This window comes from Triticum dicoccoides, chromosome 5A (assembly GCF_002162155.2).
Source record: "Triticum dicoccoides isolate Atlit2015 ecotype Zavitan chromosome 5A, WEW_v2.0, whole genome shotgun sequence".
NCBI classification, from domain to species: Eukaryota; Viridiplantae; Streptophyta; class Magnoliopsida; order Poales; family Poaceae; genus Triticum; species Triticum dicoccoides.
This window is the reverse complement of record NC_041388.1, coordinates 103,054,976-103,074,548: the sequence shown is the minus strand read 5'-3', so window position 1 is coordinate 103,074,548 and position 19,573 is coordinate 103,054,976. Positions and strand designations below refer to the sequence as shown.

General features: G+C 42.3%; 1 protein-coding gene across 1 annotated transcript; it reads right to left on the bottom strand.

Annotated features, from left to right (window-relative positions):
* Positions 1-16,958: 16,958 nt before the first annotated feature.
* On the bottom strand, positions 16,959-19,566 carry LOC119299779 (scarecrow-like protein 14). Its single transcript, XM_037576921.1, has 2 exons — positions 17,350-19,566; positions 16,959-17,266 (listed from the first exon to the last, which is right to left on the bottom strand). Exon 1 carries the CDS (start codon positions 19,419-19,421, stop codon positions 17,475-17,477), a length of 1,947 nt encoding a protein of 648 aa, XP_037432818.1. The 5' UTR covers positions 19,422-19,566; the 3' UTR covers positions 16,959-17,266; positions 17,350-17,474.
* Positions 19,567-19,573: the final 7 nt, after the last annotated feature.

Here is a 19,573-nt window from a genome sequence, read left to right as displayed (position 1 = left end):
AATAATAATAGTGCACATGCATTGGACTAAGCTAGAATCTGCAAGCATTCAATTCAAGAGAGAAGACAAGGTAATATGGGCTCTTTGTTAGATCAACAATAATGCATATGAGGTCCACTCAACATTTTCATTATGGTCTTCTCCTCTTGACCCCCAAAGAAAAGAAGCAAAACTATTTACACGGGAAAGCTCCCAACAAGCAAAAGAAGAATAAGAAATCTTTTTGGGTTTTCTTTTTAATTACTACCACTACATGCATGGAAAGTAAACTAACTAAAAGCTACAACTAAATTTTTGGGTTTTTCTTAAGGTTTATTAAACACACAAGAAGAAAGCATAAAAAGGGAAATAAACTAGCATGGATATTACAATGAAAAAGTACGAGCACCGACAACTAGCATGAGTGTGTGAACAGGAATGTAATGTCGGTGAGAAGTACGTACTCCCCCAAGCTTAGGCTTTTGGCCTAAGTTGGTCTATGGCCACGGCTGGCCTGGCAGATATCCAAAGTTATAGTTGGGGTCGTACTGTGATGCAGCAGCTATTGCCTCATGAGTTGCCGCTTGGAGGCGAGCTGTCTCCGTCCTCCTCTTATACTCGTTCGCCTCCTCCCTGGTTATAACATATCTCCCCTTTGCCTGAAAGTCAAAGAAAGCGGGAGCAGGGAGAGCGATGTGATAGGTGCGTCGTCTGTCAAAGATTAGTCGGTACTGGAGGGACTGGTCGTTCCTCTCAACAAACTGATGACGAACCATAGCATCATAATCTAGATAAGAAGGAGGCAACTCAATATCATCTCCACGTATGGGTATCTCAAGAAAGTTAGCTATACGAGTTGCATAAATTCCACCAAAGAAATCTCCATGAATACGATTATTATGCAACCTACGTGCAACAATAGCCCCCAAGTTGTATTGTTTATGTCCTAAAACAGCGCTCCTGAGAACTCTAAGATCAGGTACACACATGTGACATGCTTCATCTTTACCGTTTATGCACCTTCCTATGAAGAGAGCAAAATAATGTATAGCGGGAAAATGAATGCTCACTATGGTGGCTTGTGTTACATCTCTAGATTCCCCCACTGCAATACTAGCAAGAAAATCTCTAAGCTCAGATTTGCTAGGTTCACTAGCACTACCCCATTGTGGGAGTTTGCAGGCAGTATTAAAATCCTCTAAATCCATGGTATAAGATTTATCATAAAGATCAAATAGGACAGTTTGTGAATTGCGCGAGGATGAAAATTTAAACCTTCTCACAAATGAATCAGTTAAATAGAGGTATTGCCGGCACTTATCTGCCTCAAAGCTCTCCAGATCAGCATTACGCACATATGCATCAAATTCCTCTTTAATTCCTGCTTGGACCATGAAATCCTCTGACGGCCATTCACAAGGCCACACTTGAGCGTCCCTCGGTGGTTCATCGTCCGCATCACGTATTGCGGGTTTGGGTCCTTGCTTCCTTGAAGAACCACCTTGGTACATTTTCCTAAACATATTTCTTCCTCTGAAAAATTTCTGAAATTTTTAGTAACTTCAAAATAAAAGTGGACCAAACTCAACAGAATTGATAGCAACTACTCCCACAAGTGCCTAGAGATTATATCATGCATTAAAACTACTTTTGAACACATAAATTTGACATGCAAGCTCAAGAACAGGGTCACCTAAGCAGCAAAAATTTGCAATGAATAAAGCACTAGAACAAAAACTAATTGGACCATTGGAGGAGTCACATACCAAAGAACAATCTCCCAAAGCAGTTTTGTGAATGGAGCTTTGAGCTAGGAGATCGAAAATGGCAGCAAGATGAGCTAGAACTCGTGCTTGAGCTGGTTGGTGATTTTTTGGGGAGGAAGCAGGAGTGTGTGGTGGCTAGAATAAGTGGAGGGGAGCCACCATGGGCCCACGAGGAAAGGGGTGCGCCCAGGGGGTGGGCGCGCCCTGGACCCTCGTGGCCAGGTGCTTGCTCCCCCTGGTGTGTTCTTAGTGCCAGATATTCTCAAATATTCTAGAAAAAATCATATTTAATTTTCAGGGCATTTGGAGAACTTTTATTTTCAGGGTATTTTTTATTGCATGGATAATTCAGAAAACAGACAGAAAATACTATTTTTGCTTTATTTAATATAGATAACAGAAAGTAAAAAGAGGGTATAGAGAGTTGTGTTTTCTAACTTCATCCATCTCATGCTCATCAAAAGGAATCCACTAACAAGGTTGATCAAGTCTTGTTAACAAACTCATTCCGAATAACATGGAACTGGAGAAATTTCAAATAACACTATGTTACCTCAACGGGGATATGCACATCCCCAACAATAAGAATATCATATTTCTTCTTGGCAGTGGGAAGAGGGAATTCAAAACCTCCAATAGTGATTGTTGAAATTTTTCTAATAGAATTGATACTGTGGACTTGAGGTTGTTTCCTCGGAAAGTGTACCGTATGCTCATTACCGTTAACATGAAAAGTGACATTGCCTTTGGTGCAATCAATAACAGCCCCTGCAGTATTCAAAAAGGGCTTCCAAGAAAAATATACATACTATCGTCCTCGTGAATATCAAGAATAACAAAGTCCGTTAAATTAGTAACGTTTGCAACCACAACAGGCACATCCTCACAAATACCGACAGGTATAGCAGTTGATTTGTCAGCCATTTGCAAAGATATTTCAGTAGGTTTCAACCTCTTCAAATCAAGTCTACGGTATAAAGAGAGAGGCATAACACTAACACCGGCTCCAAGATCACATAAAGCAGTTTTAACATAGTTTCTTTTAATGGAGCATGGTATAGTTGGTACTCCTGGATCTCCTAGTTTCTTTGGTATTCCACCCTTAAAAGTATAATTAGCAAGCATGGTGAAAATTTCAGCTTCCGGTATCTTTCTCTTATTAGTAACTATATCTTTCATATATTTAGCATAAGGATTCATTTTAAGCATATCAGTAGCAAAGCGCTCACAATCCTCATCATCCTTTTTCTTGGATGGTTTAGGAGGAAAAGGCATGGGTTTCTGAACCCATGGTTATCTTTCCTTACCGTGTTTCCTAGCAACGAAGTCTCTCTTATCGTAACGTTGATTCTTTGATTGTGGGTTATCAAGATCAACAGCAGGTTCAATTTCTACATCATTATTATTGCTAGGTTGAGCATCAACATGAACATCATCATTAACATTATCACTAGGTTCATGTTCATTACCAGATTGTGTTTCAGCATTAGAGATAGAAATATCATTAGGATTCTCAGGTGTGCCTACAACAGGTTCACTAGAAGCATGCAAAGTCCTATCATTTTTCTTTCTCTTCCTTTTAGAAAGACTAGGTGCATCTATAGTAGTTCTCTGAGAATCTTTCTCAATTCTCTTAGGGTAGCCCTCAGGATAGAAAGGCTCCTGAGTCATTTTGCCTCCTCTAGTCATAACTCTAACAGCATTATCATTCTTCTTATTATTTAATTCATTGAGCAAATCATTCTAAGCTTTAAGCACTTGTTCTACTTGAGTGGTAACCATAGAAGCATGTTTACTAATAAGTTTAAGTTCACCTTTAACACTAGCCATATAATCACTCAAGTGTTCAATCATATAAGCATTGCGTTTCAGTTGTCTACCAACATAAGCATTGAAATTTTCTTGTTTAACAATAAAATTATCAAACTCATCTAAGCATTGGCTAGCAAACTTAGTAAATGGGATTTCACATTTATAAAATCTATAGAGATAATTTACCTTTACTACCTGCGTTGGGTTATCAAGATCATGTATTTCTTCAATAGGTGGTAAATTCTTAACATCTTCAGCTTTAATACCTTTTTCTTTCATAGATTTCTTTGCCTCTTGCATATCTTCAGGACTGAGAAATAGAATACCCCTTTTCTTCGGAGTTGGCTTAGGAGTTGGTTCAGGAAGTGTCCAATTATTTTCATTATTCAGTGTATTATTCAATAGCAATTCAGCTTGATCAACAGTTCTTTCCCTGAAAACACAACTAGCACACCTATCCAGGTGGTCTCTGGAAGCATCGGTTAGTCCATTATAAAAGATATCAAGTATTTCATTTTTCTTAAGAGGATGATCAGGCAAAGCATTAAGTAATCGGAGAAGCCTCCCCCAAGCTTGTGGGAGACTCTCTTCTTCGATTTGCACAAAATTATATATTTCCCTTAAAGTAGCTTGTTTCTTATGAGCGGGGAAATATTTAGCAGAGAAGTAATAGATCATATCCTGGGGACTATGCACACAACTAGGATCAAGAGAATTAAACCATGTCTTAGCATCACCCTTTAATGAGAACGGAAACAACTTAAGGATAAAGTAATAGCGAGTTTTCTCATCATGAGTAAACAGGGTGGCTATATCATTTAATTTAGTCAGATGTGCCACAATAGTTTCAGATTCATAGCCATAAAAAGGATCAGATTCAACCAAAGTAATTAACTCAGGATCGACAGAGAAACCATAATCCTTATCAGTAATAAAGATGGGTGAAGTAGCAAAAGCAGGGTCATATTTCATTCTAGCATTAAAGGACTTTTCTTTAAGCTTGGCTAATAATTTCTTAAGATCAGATCTATCATCGCAAGCAACAAAGCCTCTAGCAGTTTCTTCATCCATAACATAACCCTCAGGCACAACAGGCAATTCATATCTAGGGGGAGAATCTTCATCATCACTTTCATCAATATTATCAGATTCAATAATTTCATTCTCTCTAGCCCTAACAAGTTGTTCATCAAGAAATTCACCTAGTGGCACAGTAGTATCAAGCATAGAAGTAGTTTCATCATAAGTATCATGCAAATCAGAAGTGGCACCATCAATAACATGCGACCTATCAGAATCAATAGCATGTGTAGGTGTCGCAAGTTTACTCAAAATACAAGGTGAATCAAGTGCAGAGCTAGATGGCAGTTCCTTACCTCCCCTCGTAGTTGAGGGAAAATCTTGGTTCTTTGATCTTTCAAGTTCTTCATAATGATAAGCAGATATAAATCCCAAGTGACTCAATGAATAGAGCTATGCTCCCCGGCAACGGCGCCAGAAAATAGTCTTGATAACCCACAAGTATAGGGGATCGCAACAGTTTTCGAGGGTAGAGTATTCAACCCAAATTTATTGATTCAGCACAAGGGGAGCCAAAGAATATTCTCAAGTATTAGCAACTGACTTGTCAATTCAACCACACCTGGAAACTTAATATCTGCAGCAAGGTATTTAGTAGCAAAGTAATATGATAGTAGTGGTAACGGTAGCAAAAGTAATATTTTTGGGTTTTATAGTGATTGTAACAGTAGCAACGAAAAAGTAACTAAGCGAAGAACAATATATGAAAAGCTCGTAGGCATTGGATCGGTGATGGAGAATTATGTCGGATGTGATCAATCATGCAACAGTTATAATATAGGGTGACACAGAACTAGCTCTAGTTCTTCAATGTAATGTAGGCATGTATTCCGAATATAGGCATACGTGCTTATGGAAAAGAACTTGCATGAAATATTTTGTCCTACCCTCCCGTGGCAGCGGGGTCCTATTGGAAACTAAGGGATATTAAGATCTCCTTTTAATAGAGTACCGGAACAAAGCATTAACACATAGTGAATACATGAACTCCTCAAACTACGGTCATCACCAGTAATGGTCCCGATTATTGTCACTTCGGGGTTAACGGATCATAGCACATAATAGGTGACTATTGACTTGCAAGATAGGATCAAGAACCCACATATATTCATGAAAACACAATATGTTCATATCTGAAATCATGGCACTCGGGCCCTAGTGACAAGAATTAAGCATAGCAAAGTCATAGCAACATCAATCTCATAACATAGTGGATACTAGGGGTCAAACCCTAACAAAACTAACTCGATTACATGATAAATCTCATCCAACCCATCACCGTCCAGCAAGCCTGCGATGGAATTACTCACGCACGGCGGTGAGCATCATGGAATTGGTGATGGAGGAAGGTTGATGATGACGATGGCGACGGATTCCCCTCTCCGGAGCCCCGAACGGACTCCAGATCAGCCCTCCCGAGAGAGTTTAGGGCTTGGCAATGGCTCCATATCGTAAAACGCGATGAATCCTTCCCTTTGATTTTTTTTCTCCCCGAACACGAATATATGGAGTTGGAGTTGAGGTCGGTGGAGCGTCAGGGGCCCACGAGGCAGGGGGCGCGTCCAGGGGGTAGGCGCGCCCCCACCCTCGTGGACAGGGTGTGGGCCCCCTGACGTGGATCTTTCTTCCAGTATTTTTTATAAATTCCAAAAATAATCTCCGTTGATTTTTAGGTCATTCCGAGAACTTCTATTTCTGCACAGAAATAACACCATGGCAATTCTGCTAAAAACAGCGTTAGTCCGGGTTAGTTCCATTCAAATCATGCAAGTTAGAGTCCAAAATAAGGGCAAAAGTGTTTGGGAAAGTAGATACGACGGAGACGTATCACGGAGCGCCATGGTGAGTAGGCTTACCCGACTCGGCTAGCCGGAGGGCGTATTTGTAGACACGGTCAAGATCTGGCAAAAAGAATGGTTCTACATCATAGAGCCTCGTGAGGCAGCCTGGGTAGCTGCTTCGGAATTCAGATCCGGACCCCCTGCAAGGTTAACCTCATGGACCAAAAACGGCCTTGGCTGGGGGTCTATCTTGATAACCCACAAGTATAGGGGATCGTTTGTAGCCCTTTTTGATAAATAAGAGTATAGAACCCAACGAGGAGCTAAAGGTAGAACAAATATTTCCTCAAGTTCTATCGACCACTGATACAACTCTACGCACACTTGAAGTTTGATTTGCCTAGAACAAGTATAAAACTATTTGGTAGGTGAAAGGATAGGTTTGCAAGAATGAAACTATGAGTACTTTGCAAGAATAAAACTATGAGGGAAATGCAACACAACAAAGTAGATAGCTTTTGTCAACAAGAAAGTCATTTGTCCCTAGGTGATCGATAACTAAACCGCTGATCATTGTTGCAATTTTATATGAGGGAGAAGCATGAGCTAAAATACTTTCTCTACTTGGATCATATGTACTTATGATTGGAACTCTAGCAAGCATCTTCAACTACTAAAGATCATTAAGGTCATAAAACCCAACCATAGCATTAAGTATCAAGTCCTCTTTATCCCATATGCAATGACCCTCAAATTCGGGTCTGTGCTTCTGTCACTCATGCCACCCACCATAAGCGAACCATGAATGTATTGCAACACCCTACAAAGGGTATCCCTCATGTTTGCGCGACAAAGGGGGCACTGTAGGATGGCACCAAAATAAAATATACAACTCAAACCAATCATGATCATCTATCAACCCATAGGACAAAACGGATCTACTCAAACATCATAAGATAGCCATAGATCATTGGGAAATAATATATAGTGTTGAGCACCATGTTTAAGTAGAGATTACAGTGGGGAGTAGATCTATTACATTGTTGCATAGAGGGCGAGAAAGTTGGTGTTGACGGTAGCAAGATTGTTGATGTAGATTGCCGTCACGATCCTTGCCCCGGCGGCACTCCAGAGCCACCGGGAGAGATGGGGAGAGCCCCCCTCCTTATTCTTCTTCCTTGGCCTCCCCCTAGATGGGAGGAGAGTTCTTCCATGGTGGCGGAGGGGCAGGAGCCCCTCCGAGATTGGATCTCCCTCTCTGTTCCCTTCTGTTTTGTGTTCCCGTTTTCTGGCGGAAAACCATTTCTTATATTCCTAGAGATCCTTAACTCTGATTGCGCTAATATTTTAACATGATTTTTTTCCGGATATAAGCTTCCGTGCGCCCGAAGTAGAGCTCCAACCGACTTACAAGGAGGGCACAACCCACCACCATGCACCTGGGCTTCCTGGCGCGCCCAGGTGTCTTGTGGTGGCTATGGGCCCCCGTTTGCGTTGATTCCACCTCCCAAAAATCACATATATTCCAAAATAATTATCTGTAAATTTTTATCGTGTTTGGACTTCGTTTGATATGGATATTCTGCGAAACAAAAAACATGCAAAAAAACAGGAACTGGCACTGGGCAATGGATCAATATGTTAGTCCAATAAATCATATAAAATGTTGCCAAAAGTATGTGAAATTTGTATAATATTGGCATGAAACAATCAAAAATTATAGATACGGCGGAGACGTATCAGCATCCCCAAGCTTAATTCCTGCTCATCCTCGAGTAGGTAAATGATAGAAAAAGATATATTTTGATGTGGAATGATACCTAGAATAATCTTGATCATATGTCTAATCATGGCATGAATATTAAGACACGAGTGATTCAAAGCAATAGTCTATAATTTGACATAAAGACATCAATACTCAGGCATCCCAACAAACAATAGTGTATTTCAAAATATCAGCGCTAAAGAAAGCTATCCCTACAAAATCATATAGTCTTGTCATGTTGTGTCTTCTTAACACAAAGTATTTATCATGCACAACCCCGATGACAAGCCGCGCAATTGGTTCATACTTTTTAACACGCTTCAGCTTTTTCGGCCCCCACGCAATACATGTGCACGAGCCATGGATATAGCAGTACGGGTGGAATAGAGTATGATGATAGGGGTAAATATAGAGGAGACAAACAAATTAAGTCTCACATTGATGCGGCTGACCAAGAGGCTATGGAGATGCCCATCAATTGATATCAATGCGAGGAGTAGGGATGGCCATGCAACGAATGCACTAAGGACTATAAGTGTATGAAAGCTCAAACTGAAAACTAAGTGGGTGTGCATCTAACTCTATAATGAAAAATTCCCACTAGTATATGAAAGTGACTACATAGGAGACTCTCCATATGAAAAACATGGTGCTACTTTGAAGCACAAGTGTGGAATTAGCATGCCCCTTCTCTCTTTGTATTTTTTTTCTTTTTTCTCTCTCTTTGTCCGAAGTCTCATCCCGAACTATGGGGGAATCATAGTCTCCATCATCCTTTCCTCACTGGGACATGCTTTAGTAATGAATAATGATGATCATCACACTTCTATTTACTTACAACTCGATACCTATAACAAAATATGACTCTAATGAATGCTTCTGGCAGTGTACCAGGATGTGCAATGATCTAGCATAACATGTATAAAAAATGATGAACGGTGGTTGAGCCACAACACTATGTCAGCTATATGATCATGCAAAGCAATATGACAATGAATGCTCAAGTCATCAAAACGAAAGCGGTGGAAGTTGCATGGCAATATATCTCGGAATGACTATGGAAAGACCATAATAGGTAGGTATGGTGGCTTTTTTGAGGAAGATATAATAAGGCTTATGTGTGATAGAGCGTATCATATCATGGGGTTTGGATGCACCAGCGAATTTTGCATCGACTCTCAAGGTGAGAAAGGGCAATGCACGATACCGTAGAGGCTAGCAAATTACGGAAAGGTAAGAGTGCGTATAATCCATGGACTCAAATTAGTCATAAAGAACTGATATACTTATTGCAAAAGTTTATTAGCCCTCGAAGCAAAGTACTACTACGCATTCCCCTAGGGGGATAGATTGGTAGGAAAAGACCATCGCTCGTCCCCGACCGCCACTCATAAGGAAGACAATCAATAATAAATCATGCTCCAACTTCATAGCATAACGAGATACTATACATGCATGCTTCGGGAATCACAAACCTTAACACTAATATTCTTACTAAGCGGAACCATTTACTTGTACCTCCCACATATTATCATCTCTATATCGCAAAACTATTGCAAAGAATCAAACATATCATATTCAGTGATCCACAAGTTTTATGTAGGATTTTATGACTAACCATGCAAATGACCAATTCATGTTGGCTCTCTAAATAGATATAAGTGAATCGAGAGAGTTTAATTCTTTCTACAAAAGACCATGCTCTAATAAATATAAGTGAAGCAAAAGAGCATTCTACAAATAACGGTTTTCTATGTGAAGATAAACAGGCAATCCAAACTTCAAATGATATAAGTGAAGCACATGAAGCATTCTACAAAGCCATACTCAAAAGAAATAAGTGAAGTGTAATGAGTAGTCTATACCAGCATGGTGCATAAAAGAAAAGTGAAAACTAAACACAAAAGACGCTCCAAGATTTACACATATCACATGAACGAAACAAAAACGAAAACATATTGATACTTGTTTAAGAAAGATGGGATGCCTTCCGGGGCATCCCCAAGCTTAGACGCTTGAGTCCTTGGATATTTACTTGGGGTGCCTTGGGAATCCCCAAGCTTGAACTCTTGCATCTTCTCCTTCTCCTCATAGAGAGACCTCTTCGATCTTTGAGCACTTCATCCACACAAAACTCAACAGAAAGCTCGGTAAGATCCGTTAGCATAATAAAGCAAATCACTACTTTAAGTAATATTGCAAACCCATTCCTATTTTATTTTTGCATTATGCCTGCTGTATTATAACTTCTCCATGGCTTATACCACCGATAGAATCGATAGTTTCATCAAAACAAGCAAAACAATGCATCAAAAACAGAATATGTCTTAAACAGGACAGCCTGTAGTAATCTGAACTTTAACCATACTTCTGGTAATCCAAAAAATCTAAAAACTTAGGATAAAATATATATAAATTCGTATAGCAATATTGTGCAAAAAGTTTCAGAAACCTTTGACATTCCAGTAAAAAAATGTAAAATCACGCACTACAGGTAAAGTTTCTGTTTTTGCACCGCACATACCAACAAGCAATCTAATCATCCTAAAGGCAAGTCTTGGCACATTATTTTTATAATACAATTGATTTGTACAAGGGGATAATTATTTTTGTTGAAAAGTTTCTGTAATCAAGATTCACAAAGTTTCCATGGGCATGAAAAAGTTCAAGGACGTCCCCCACTTCAACGATGCTCGTCTTTCTCACTTTCACTTTTCTTTTTGTAAAGTTTTAAGTTCCCCTCTATATTTTTTGTTTTTAAAGTTTATAAAAGCACACAACAGAATAAAATGACTCTCCAAAACTTCCGGGTTGTCTCCCTGATAGCGCTTTCTTTAAAGCCATTAAGCTAGGCATAAAGTGCTCAAGTAATGGATCCACCCGGATCGCAAGGTATATCAAAGCCAATTTTAATTAACAATGATTTATTCCCTCCATTCCTAAATATTTGTCTTTTTAGATATTTCAAATGAACTACCACAGTCGGATGTATATAGACTTATTTTAGAGTTTAGATTCACTCATTTTGCTCCGTATGAAGTCACTTGTTGAAATCTCTAGAAAGACAAATATTTAGGAACAGAGGGAGTATAATTTAGTAGTGAGCACAAAGCAACATATATCATGCAATGACGAAGTATAACTCTCTTCCTATGCATCGGCATGTCATAAAATAATAATTCATGCACATCAAGTAAAGGCCAATACATTGCATAAGCAGTTTCTTGCAATTTTGTCGTGTTGAAAACATAGGGAGGCAGAGATTTAGTTCCTCTCTCATAATAATGGATGAACAACACGTCAAGTACGCGGCCAAGGACGCATACACAAGCTACGAGATGTACATGCGGATCATTGACATGAGGGGGTGTCTTCTTCCTGCCCCAGACGAGGGATCGAGTCACAGAGCAGTGGCGGGAGCGTCACAAGAAGTAGATGACTAGATGATCGTTTCTCCTAGTTTAGAATGCATGCAATTGTTTATTGAGGTTTATGCAAATGATCTGTATAGTCATTTGTGTAATTGGATGTTTATTTCAGTTATATATATATACATGTTATTCTTCTGTAGACAGAGCAAATCACATGGCTTATTAGCAGCAATCGTCTGTGTTATTATTGGTCTTCGCACATATTTCTGATTACGGACCTGTTTACCGCGTATCACACACATCTGGTTCAATTGAACCGTTTCCATTGTGTTTCCTAATCACACACAGTTCATCCTAATGAACCGTATGTTGTATATCGCACACACCCTCATCCGGCTGTCCGTTTCTGTTGTTCTGCATCATTGCAAACAGTTCTTCTGGATTAATCGTTTGCCACTCATCGCACACACAACTCTAGTATGAACCGTGTTTGATGTCGCTGCCATCGCAAGCGTTTTGCATCTTTTTTATGGTTTTATTACATCATAGTTTGTGATTGATGCATCGCACACAGTTTCGTCGAAGGGTCTCTGATTCGACTGTCGCGTTTGGACCATCCTACAGTAGTGACACGTTGTTGGTCCTCCCGTGCCTTCAGTGTATCTTTTGTCTTCCCATACACGCACAAGAAGCCTAGCAAGTTCATGCAAAGATTCTTCGTCACGTGCAACACGTCGATTGCAGAGCGGACCTCTAGGTCTTTCTAATAGGGTAGGTCCCAAAATATAGATTTCTTCTTCCACATGGGTGCATGTCCCTCAGCGTCATTCAGAACAGATTGTCCGCCAAGACCCTTTCCAAAGATTACTTGTAAATCCTTGACCATATCAAGTATATCATCACCAGTACGGAGGACGGACTTCTTCTAGTGATCTGCCTCACCTTTAAAATGCTTGCCTTTCTTTCTTAAGAGATGCTTGGTCGGAAGAAATCGACGATGTCCCAGGTACACATTCTCCTTGCATTTGTCCAAATATATACTTACGGTATCATCTAAATAGTGCATGCATGCATAGTATCCCTTATTTGTCTGTCCTAAAAGGTTACTAAAAGTAGGCCAATCATTGATGGTTACAAACAGCAACGCTCGTAGGTCAAATTCCTGTTGTTTGTGCTCATCCCACACACGAACACCTTTGATATCCCACAACTATGAATGTTCTTCAACTAATGGCCTTAGTACACATCAATGTCGTTGCCGGGTTGCTTAGGGCTTTGGATGAGCGCTGACATCATAATGAACTTTCGCTTCATGCACAATCAATGAGGAAGGTTATAGATAGATGGAGTCATGGGCCAGGTGCTATACTTAAACCAAACCATATGTTCCTTGCGTCATCTATAAAGTCCCGCCACTTTCTCTCGATTTTTCTTCACTGCGACCCGTCAGCGGGTGCTCTCAACTTCCCATCTTTCTTACGATCTTCCTGTGCCATCGCATCAACTTGGTATGCTCTTTATTTCTGAACAAACGTTTTAACTGTGGTATTATAGGAGCATACCACATCACCTTGGCAGGAACCCTCTTCCTGGGGCGCTCGCCCTCAACATCACCAGGGTCATCTTGTCTGATCTTATACCGCAAGGCATTACATACCAGGCATACGTTCAAATTCTCGTACTCATCGCGGTAGAGGATGCAATTATTAGGGCATGCATGTATCTTCTGCACCTCCAATCCTAGAGGGCATAGAACCTTCTTTGCTTCGTGCGTGCTGTCAGGCAATTCATTATCCTTTGGAAACTTCTTTTTCATTATTTTCAGTAGCGAACCAAATCCCTTGTCAGATACACCATTGTCTGTCTTCCATTGCAGCAATTCCAGTGTGGTACCGAGCTTTGTGTTGTCATCTTCACAATTTGGGTATAACCCTTTTTGTGATCCTCTAACATGCGACCGAACTTCAACTTCTCCCTTTCACTTTCACATTCTCTCTGTGCATCAGCAACGAACCGGCGAAGATCATCATCACGCACATCTGATGCCTCTTGATCTTCAGATTCCCTCGTTGCAGTATCACCGTATTCAGGGAACATAGGATAGTTGGCATCATCCTCTTCTTCTTCATTGTCTTCCATCATAATCCCTCTTTCTCCGTGCTTGGTCCAAACATTATAGTGTGGCATGAAACCCTTTTCAAGCAGGTGCAAGTGAAGGGTTCTCGAGGAAGAGTAATCCTTCGTATTCTCACAGACAGTACATGGACAATACATAAAACCATTCTGCTTGTTTGCCTCAGCCACCTTGAGAAAATTATGCAGGCCCTCAATGTAGTCGGAGGAGCGTCGGTCAGCGTACATCCAGTGTCGGTTCATCTGCATGCATTATATAATTAAGTATATCAAAAACTATTACAGAACATCATGAATAGAGAAGTGACCAAATTAATACGAGTTCATCATCACGTTAAAACCAAAGTACAGTAATGATCAAATGTTATTACTGAAAAAATAAATACATAAATTTCATACATAGTTCTCGTAGAAAAACATACAGCTCTCTAGAGCATCTAATTAAAACATACGTTGAAACTAAAATACAACTATGTAAAACATTTAAATGCAACAACAAATACAATCAAAATCGCAATAACAATTGATCCAACAGCATAATGATATCAAGCCTCATTATCGATGGCATATTTTCTAATCTTTCTAATCTTCAAGTGCATTGCATCCATCTAGATCTTGTGATCATCGACGGCATCGGTAACATGCAACTCTAATTTCATCTTCTCCTCTTTAATTCTTTTCAATTTTTCTTTCAAATAATTGTTTTCTTTTTCAACCAAATTTAACCTCTCGACAAGAGGGTCGGTTCAAATTTCTGGTTCACATACCTCCTAGATAAAAACATCTATGTCACATTGGTTGGCATAATTGTCATAAACACTAAATAAAACAAATAGTTATAAAAGATAATATACCACATCCAAATCATAGACCGGACAAGAGCCAACTGAGGCGGATACCAAAACCATAGCACTATATAATAACAAACAATAAAAAAAGTAAAAAAATTATACAAGTAGCTATCTAAATCATACAAGTAAGAATTTTTTTTCTTTTAAAAAGAAGATAAGAACAAGAGGCTCGCCACGGTGGTGTAGACGATGAGATCGGGGCGGACGATCGACGGCGGTGAGGATGGGGACAAGGACGGGGAAGGGGCGGCACCCTAACATGTGCAGACTCTAAGAAGTTAATTTGAGCTCAAATTGTGCATCTAAATCAAATGAACTCCCACATACACTCCTCCACTAAAACCCACAAACCACTCTACTTCTAGAACATTTGAAATTGAAATGAGCTAAACTAGCAATGAGAAATGAAAAGGTGAAGTTGCTAACCTTTTAGAACACTTGTGTAGTTGGTGCACCGCCAAATCTAGACAAATCTTGAGAAAAATGTAGCTTGAAGGTCGAGCTTGAAGAGAAGAAAGCTTAAGTGTGACACCAACCGGGACTAAATGCTTACCCTTTAGTCCCGGTTTCAGACACCAAAAGGTCCCAGTTGAACCAGGTCTGATGTTTGTCGAGGTCCGGCCAGTGTCCTAGCCGCTCGAACCGGAACTGATGCTCCCATTAGTCCCGGTTCGTAACACGACTGGGACTAATGCAACCGGGACTAATGGTCTGATCTGGTCAGGACCGAAGCCCTGTTTTTTACTAGTGTGACCTTCCACAATCTGTTGGGGCATTATATCACCTGAGAGGTATCACCAGATACGTTCTCTGGGTATCCCAGTTGAGAACCCATAACTCGACGACTGTATGAAAGCTGCCTACAACGTAAAGAACACGTACGTGGAAATTCTCTATTTTGAAAAACATGTACACGCAAATGGAGCCCAGAGATCACCATCGATCTGTTCCTCGAGAAGAAGAAAGATCCGGTCACTGGCTCTGGATTTTGTCAACGAGGTATCTTAGTACGAATGCCTGCCCCCCGAGGCATTCTTTAGCATGGAATCATGTGCAGGTGTGTGATTGCAGATGTGTGTCGCAAGCAGTGACCTCGCCTACATGTGCACCAAGAATATACTGTAAAAACTATGGCAGATATAAAATTGCCGAGGCCAACCCAGATAAAACTTTCTTGAGGGAGGGCACTATCTTTATAGTCTAGTCATTAAAAAAACTAGTGTATTTCCTGAAAATATAAAAACAAACACCAACAGAGTATGTACCGAGCAGATAACTGAATGATAAAACACAAAACATGCAAAAACGGTTCAACTAAACAGGAACAGCACAAATTCACAAATCACAATGAACTCACAGATTGTAGCTAAACCGGGAGCCTACTTCTGGAATGAAGATCCTTCGGCTCGCCTTTGCTTCTTGCACAAGAAGTCTATCAAATTACTGGAGAGAACTCCATAAGCTCAAGGGAGCACCACCATTATACTACCTCCGTAAAGAAATATAAGAGCATTTAGATCACTACTTTAGTGAGACACTCTTATATTTCTGAGGGAGTGCACCATGTCGCCCATTTCAATATCTTCTTCAGGTCAGGATCAGCTCATATGGTGTCCGAGCTAGTGTACTAATCTCCTACGGTGCCATATTCGCTTTGATCTTTCAAAAAAAGAAAAAACACAGCCTGGGCAATATCAAAACAAGATCAGTCCCAATAGTATATATCTGCACTGCTGCACAAAGGTTCGACTGATGCATGCACCCTGACCGGCGGTCTCCGTCTCAGCTTGTTTTGCTCAGCTTGTCATGTGGTCCAACCATATTCTTTTGCCCTTGATTATCTTTTCTAGGAGGAGCAGCACCAGGTACTCTGCATGTCTCGTGCTACCCCCCATGTTGTTTCAGCATCGCTTGATCCTCACAATCTTGTTAAGAATTCCCTGGGATTCGGTTCAGGTGTGGCACTAAACTATTCTGGCTTTTCACTTTCCCATACACCATTGGGTTCTACCAGCAACTGAAATGTGATGTCCCAGATCATCGGTCTACGGAACCGTCACAAATCAAATCATACTGACTGAACGCTTAAAGCTAATATCTTTCACAATTATTGAGATAGCAATGCATAGGCATGAGCTGTATCATTCAGTGCCCATTTTGTCTAGGGGGCAAACAAAACTAAAGGTCCTTGGGTCACCTGCCTCCCAGGATTCCATAAAACCAGAGAGGTGGCCTGGTTTTGCTGAATCCATGACAGGTCCCAACCATGCCAAGCGCTAAACAATCTGAATAAACTCTGGACAACCGACCCAGCTTTGCTTACTGCACAATTACGAAGAATCTTATGCTGAACTATGTCACAGCTTCAGAATGTGGGCAAAATATTTGGTTTCCTGCATGAACTAATCATGAAAGGATGATTCTCATGGTACAAAACATAATAGACTAGCCAAAGCAAGGTTCATCAAGTTTTTCATACAAATGTTACTGCCTGCCACAGTGCACTATGCACCCAGAACACAGTGACTAGTGTCAATTACAACCTGATCAACTGACTGGATTGATCACAGGCACATATCACAATTCAGCAAACATCATCCATCCAGATCAGGACACCAAAGTCTAAACTCTACATAGCTAGGCATTAGGCAGCAACATGACTGCAAACATCTAATTCACAACACATAAAATCATGCATATATCTTGGGCTACCCATCTCTCTCATGACCTGCATCGCACAAATTGGCCCTGTGAGCAGAATCACCTGCATGTCGGAATGCCAAATATGCACCAAACTCAGGAAAGGCGTACCTCAAGAAACTGCATCCACTGATCCAAGGCTACTTAACTAGACCATGGCCCATACACAACACACAGACATTATATTGACATAACTAGAGCTATAAGCATTGCCAAGTGAAAACGCCAGCTAAAATTTATGAGCTAGCATCGTTTGCCGTCCATGTCGAGATGGCATAGAGGATGCGCCCTTTCCATCCTTGCAAGAGCCAGTGCTGATCTATATCAATCACAAAGTCCTTGTGGTAGCAGTTCTTGACCTTGTCTCTCGCTAGCTCAATGACCTCTGGATTCAATGGCAGCAGCTTCAAACCTGCCCGTTGATTCCTTACCTGCCATTGCTTATACGTCTCAGGACGCTCCACCCTATCTGTACCCTCACAGGCAATGACATTCAGGGCAGCACGCCCAAGGATGTTCTGCTCAATCAGCATCCTCTGTTCGTTATCCCTTGGGGTGGTTGTGTCCAGAACATCAAAAAGGGCTGAGTAGTAGAACAGAACCTCCCGAAACCGTGTCACGAAGAATGGGGCACTGAATGAGCCATTCACGATTGCATGGATGAATGTGTGGGGCCGCATCTTCCTGATGTTCTTGAGCACAACATCCCTTGGGCTCTCAAGCACAACGCTCTCGTCCATCAAGTTCTTGAATTGAAACAAGGAGTTAACAATGAGTACCTCATCAGGATCAATCTTCAAATCCTCTTTGCGGAGCGACTCCATCTTTGCCGTCGCGATGGCCCGGTACTCGAACGGCACATTAAACTCATTGGCATACTTCTTGAGCCTGCGCCCTGTCTCTTCAATCCGCTCTCTTGGCCGGAACCCAGGCTGAGGGAGATCGATACCAGTGATCCTTACATCTGGCGGCCCTCCAGGCCTTGTTGATATCCGTCGCAGAAAGCACGGCCACTGGAACCCATATTGTATACCATAATCGATGATATGTATCTTCTTCTTCCCCAAGGAGGCATTATAGATTGTACTATTTGAGAATAGGAAAGACACCTTCTTGAAACAGATGGCTGCCATGTACAGCTGGTAAGCTTTGAGCATGTCCACAGCTGAGATGCGTGTTGCCATGAGCGACTGGTGTACGAGGCCACCTGTGCCCGCCAGCCGCGCCTGCAGGCCCTCTGCAAAGCAATGAGCGAGGCGCTGAGTCCCATCGCCATCAGGGCGAGCATGCAGCTTGATCTGCTTCAGCAGCTCTGTAGCGCTCCGGCGGTCATCCGTGGCAACAGCCTGCGCGCAATGGATGAGCAGCGTGCGCAGGTCCACCACATCGGAACCACCACGCCGGCCCCTCCCCTTGCCATTGGCCCCCTTCCCACCGCCGCCATCATTCTTGGCCACCGCCTCCTGCATGGCGATCCGCAGGTTCTGCATCTGCACGATGCACATCTCGTCTGAGGGCATCAGCATCCTGTCGAACATCTCCCGTGCAGAGACGTCGTCTCCCAGCGCACTCTGCTTGCTGCTCCTGCCACCCTCCTGCTCCAGCTCGTCATCATGGTAGGGGTTCTTCCGACCTCGGCCGCCACCAGAGTTGGCCGAGACCGCATCCACCACCTCCTCCTTTTTCACGCTGAGCACAGCTGGGGCCGACGCAGGAGCTGCGTGGCCATTGAATCCAACAACGAGTTTGTCCTCCCTGGGCAGGAACTTGTTGCCCTCCTCGACGCCCTTGAAGAACTGGCCAGAGGAGGCCTCCAGGTCGATGACGAGCTTGTCCTGACTGGGCAGGAACTTGTTGGCCTCCTGCATCCCCTTGAGGAAGGCGGAGCTCATGAGGTCGGAGTTGGCGCCGCCGCCGAAGAAGGCGGCGGGATCGAGGTCGACGGGCTCGAACTGGAAGCGGTCGTAGGAGTCAACGGCGGCGGGCGTGGGGGGCAGCTGGGCGGCGGTGCCGACGGAGGCGTCGGAGGGGGAGCACGGGGAGACGGCGCGGTTGTTGCTGTCGTCGGAGGTGGAGTTGGAGGAGGGATCGGAGAGGATCTCGAGGAAGGGCTGCTGCGCCTCGATGAGCGCGGGGTTGTCGGGGAAGTCGTAGAAGAACTTGTCGTCGATGTCCTCCTCCATGAGTATGCGGGAGATGAAGGGCAGCACGAGGTCCTCCGGCGTGGAGGAGGGGGAGTCGCCGCCGCCGCCGCCGCCGCCCCCGCCGCCGTGGCCGTCGGGGGAGGGTTTCTGGTGCTCCTGCTCGTGGTGCGGGGTCGGGGGGAGGTCGAGGT

Bases quoted from the DNA above. Each gene is read 5' to 3' on its own strand.
- LOC119299779 (XM_037576921.1), bottom strand. From the start codon at position 19,421: ATGGAGGAGGACATCGACGACAAGTTCTTCTACGACTTCCCCGACAAC.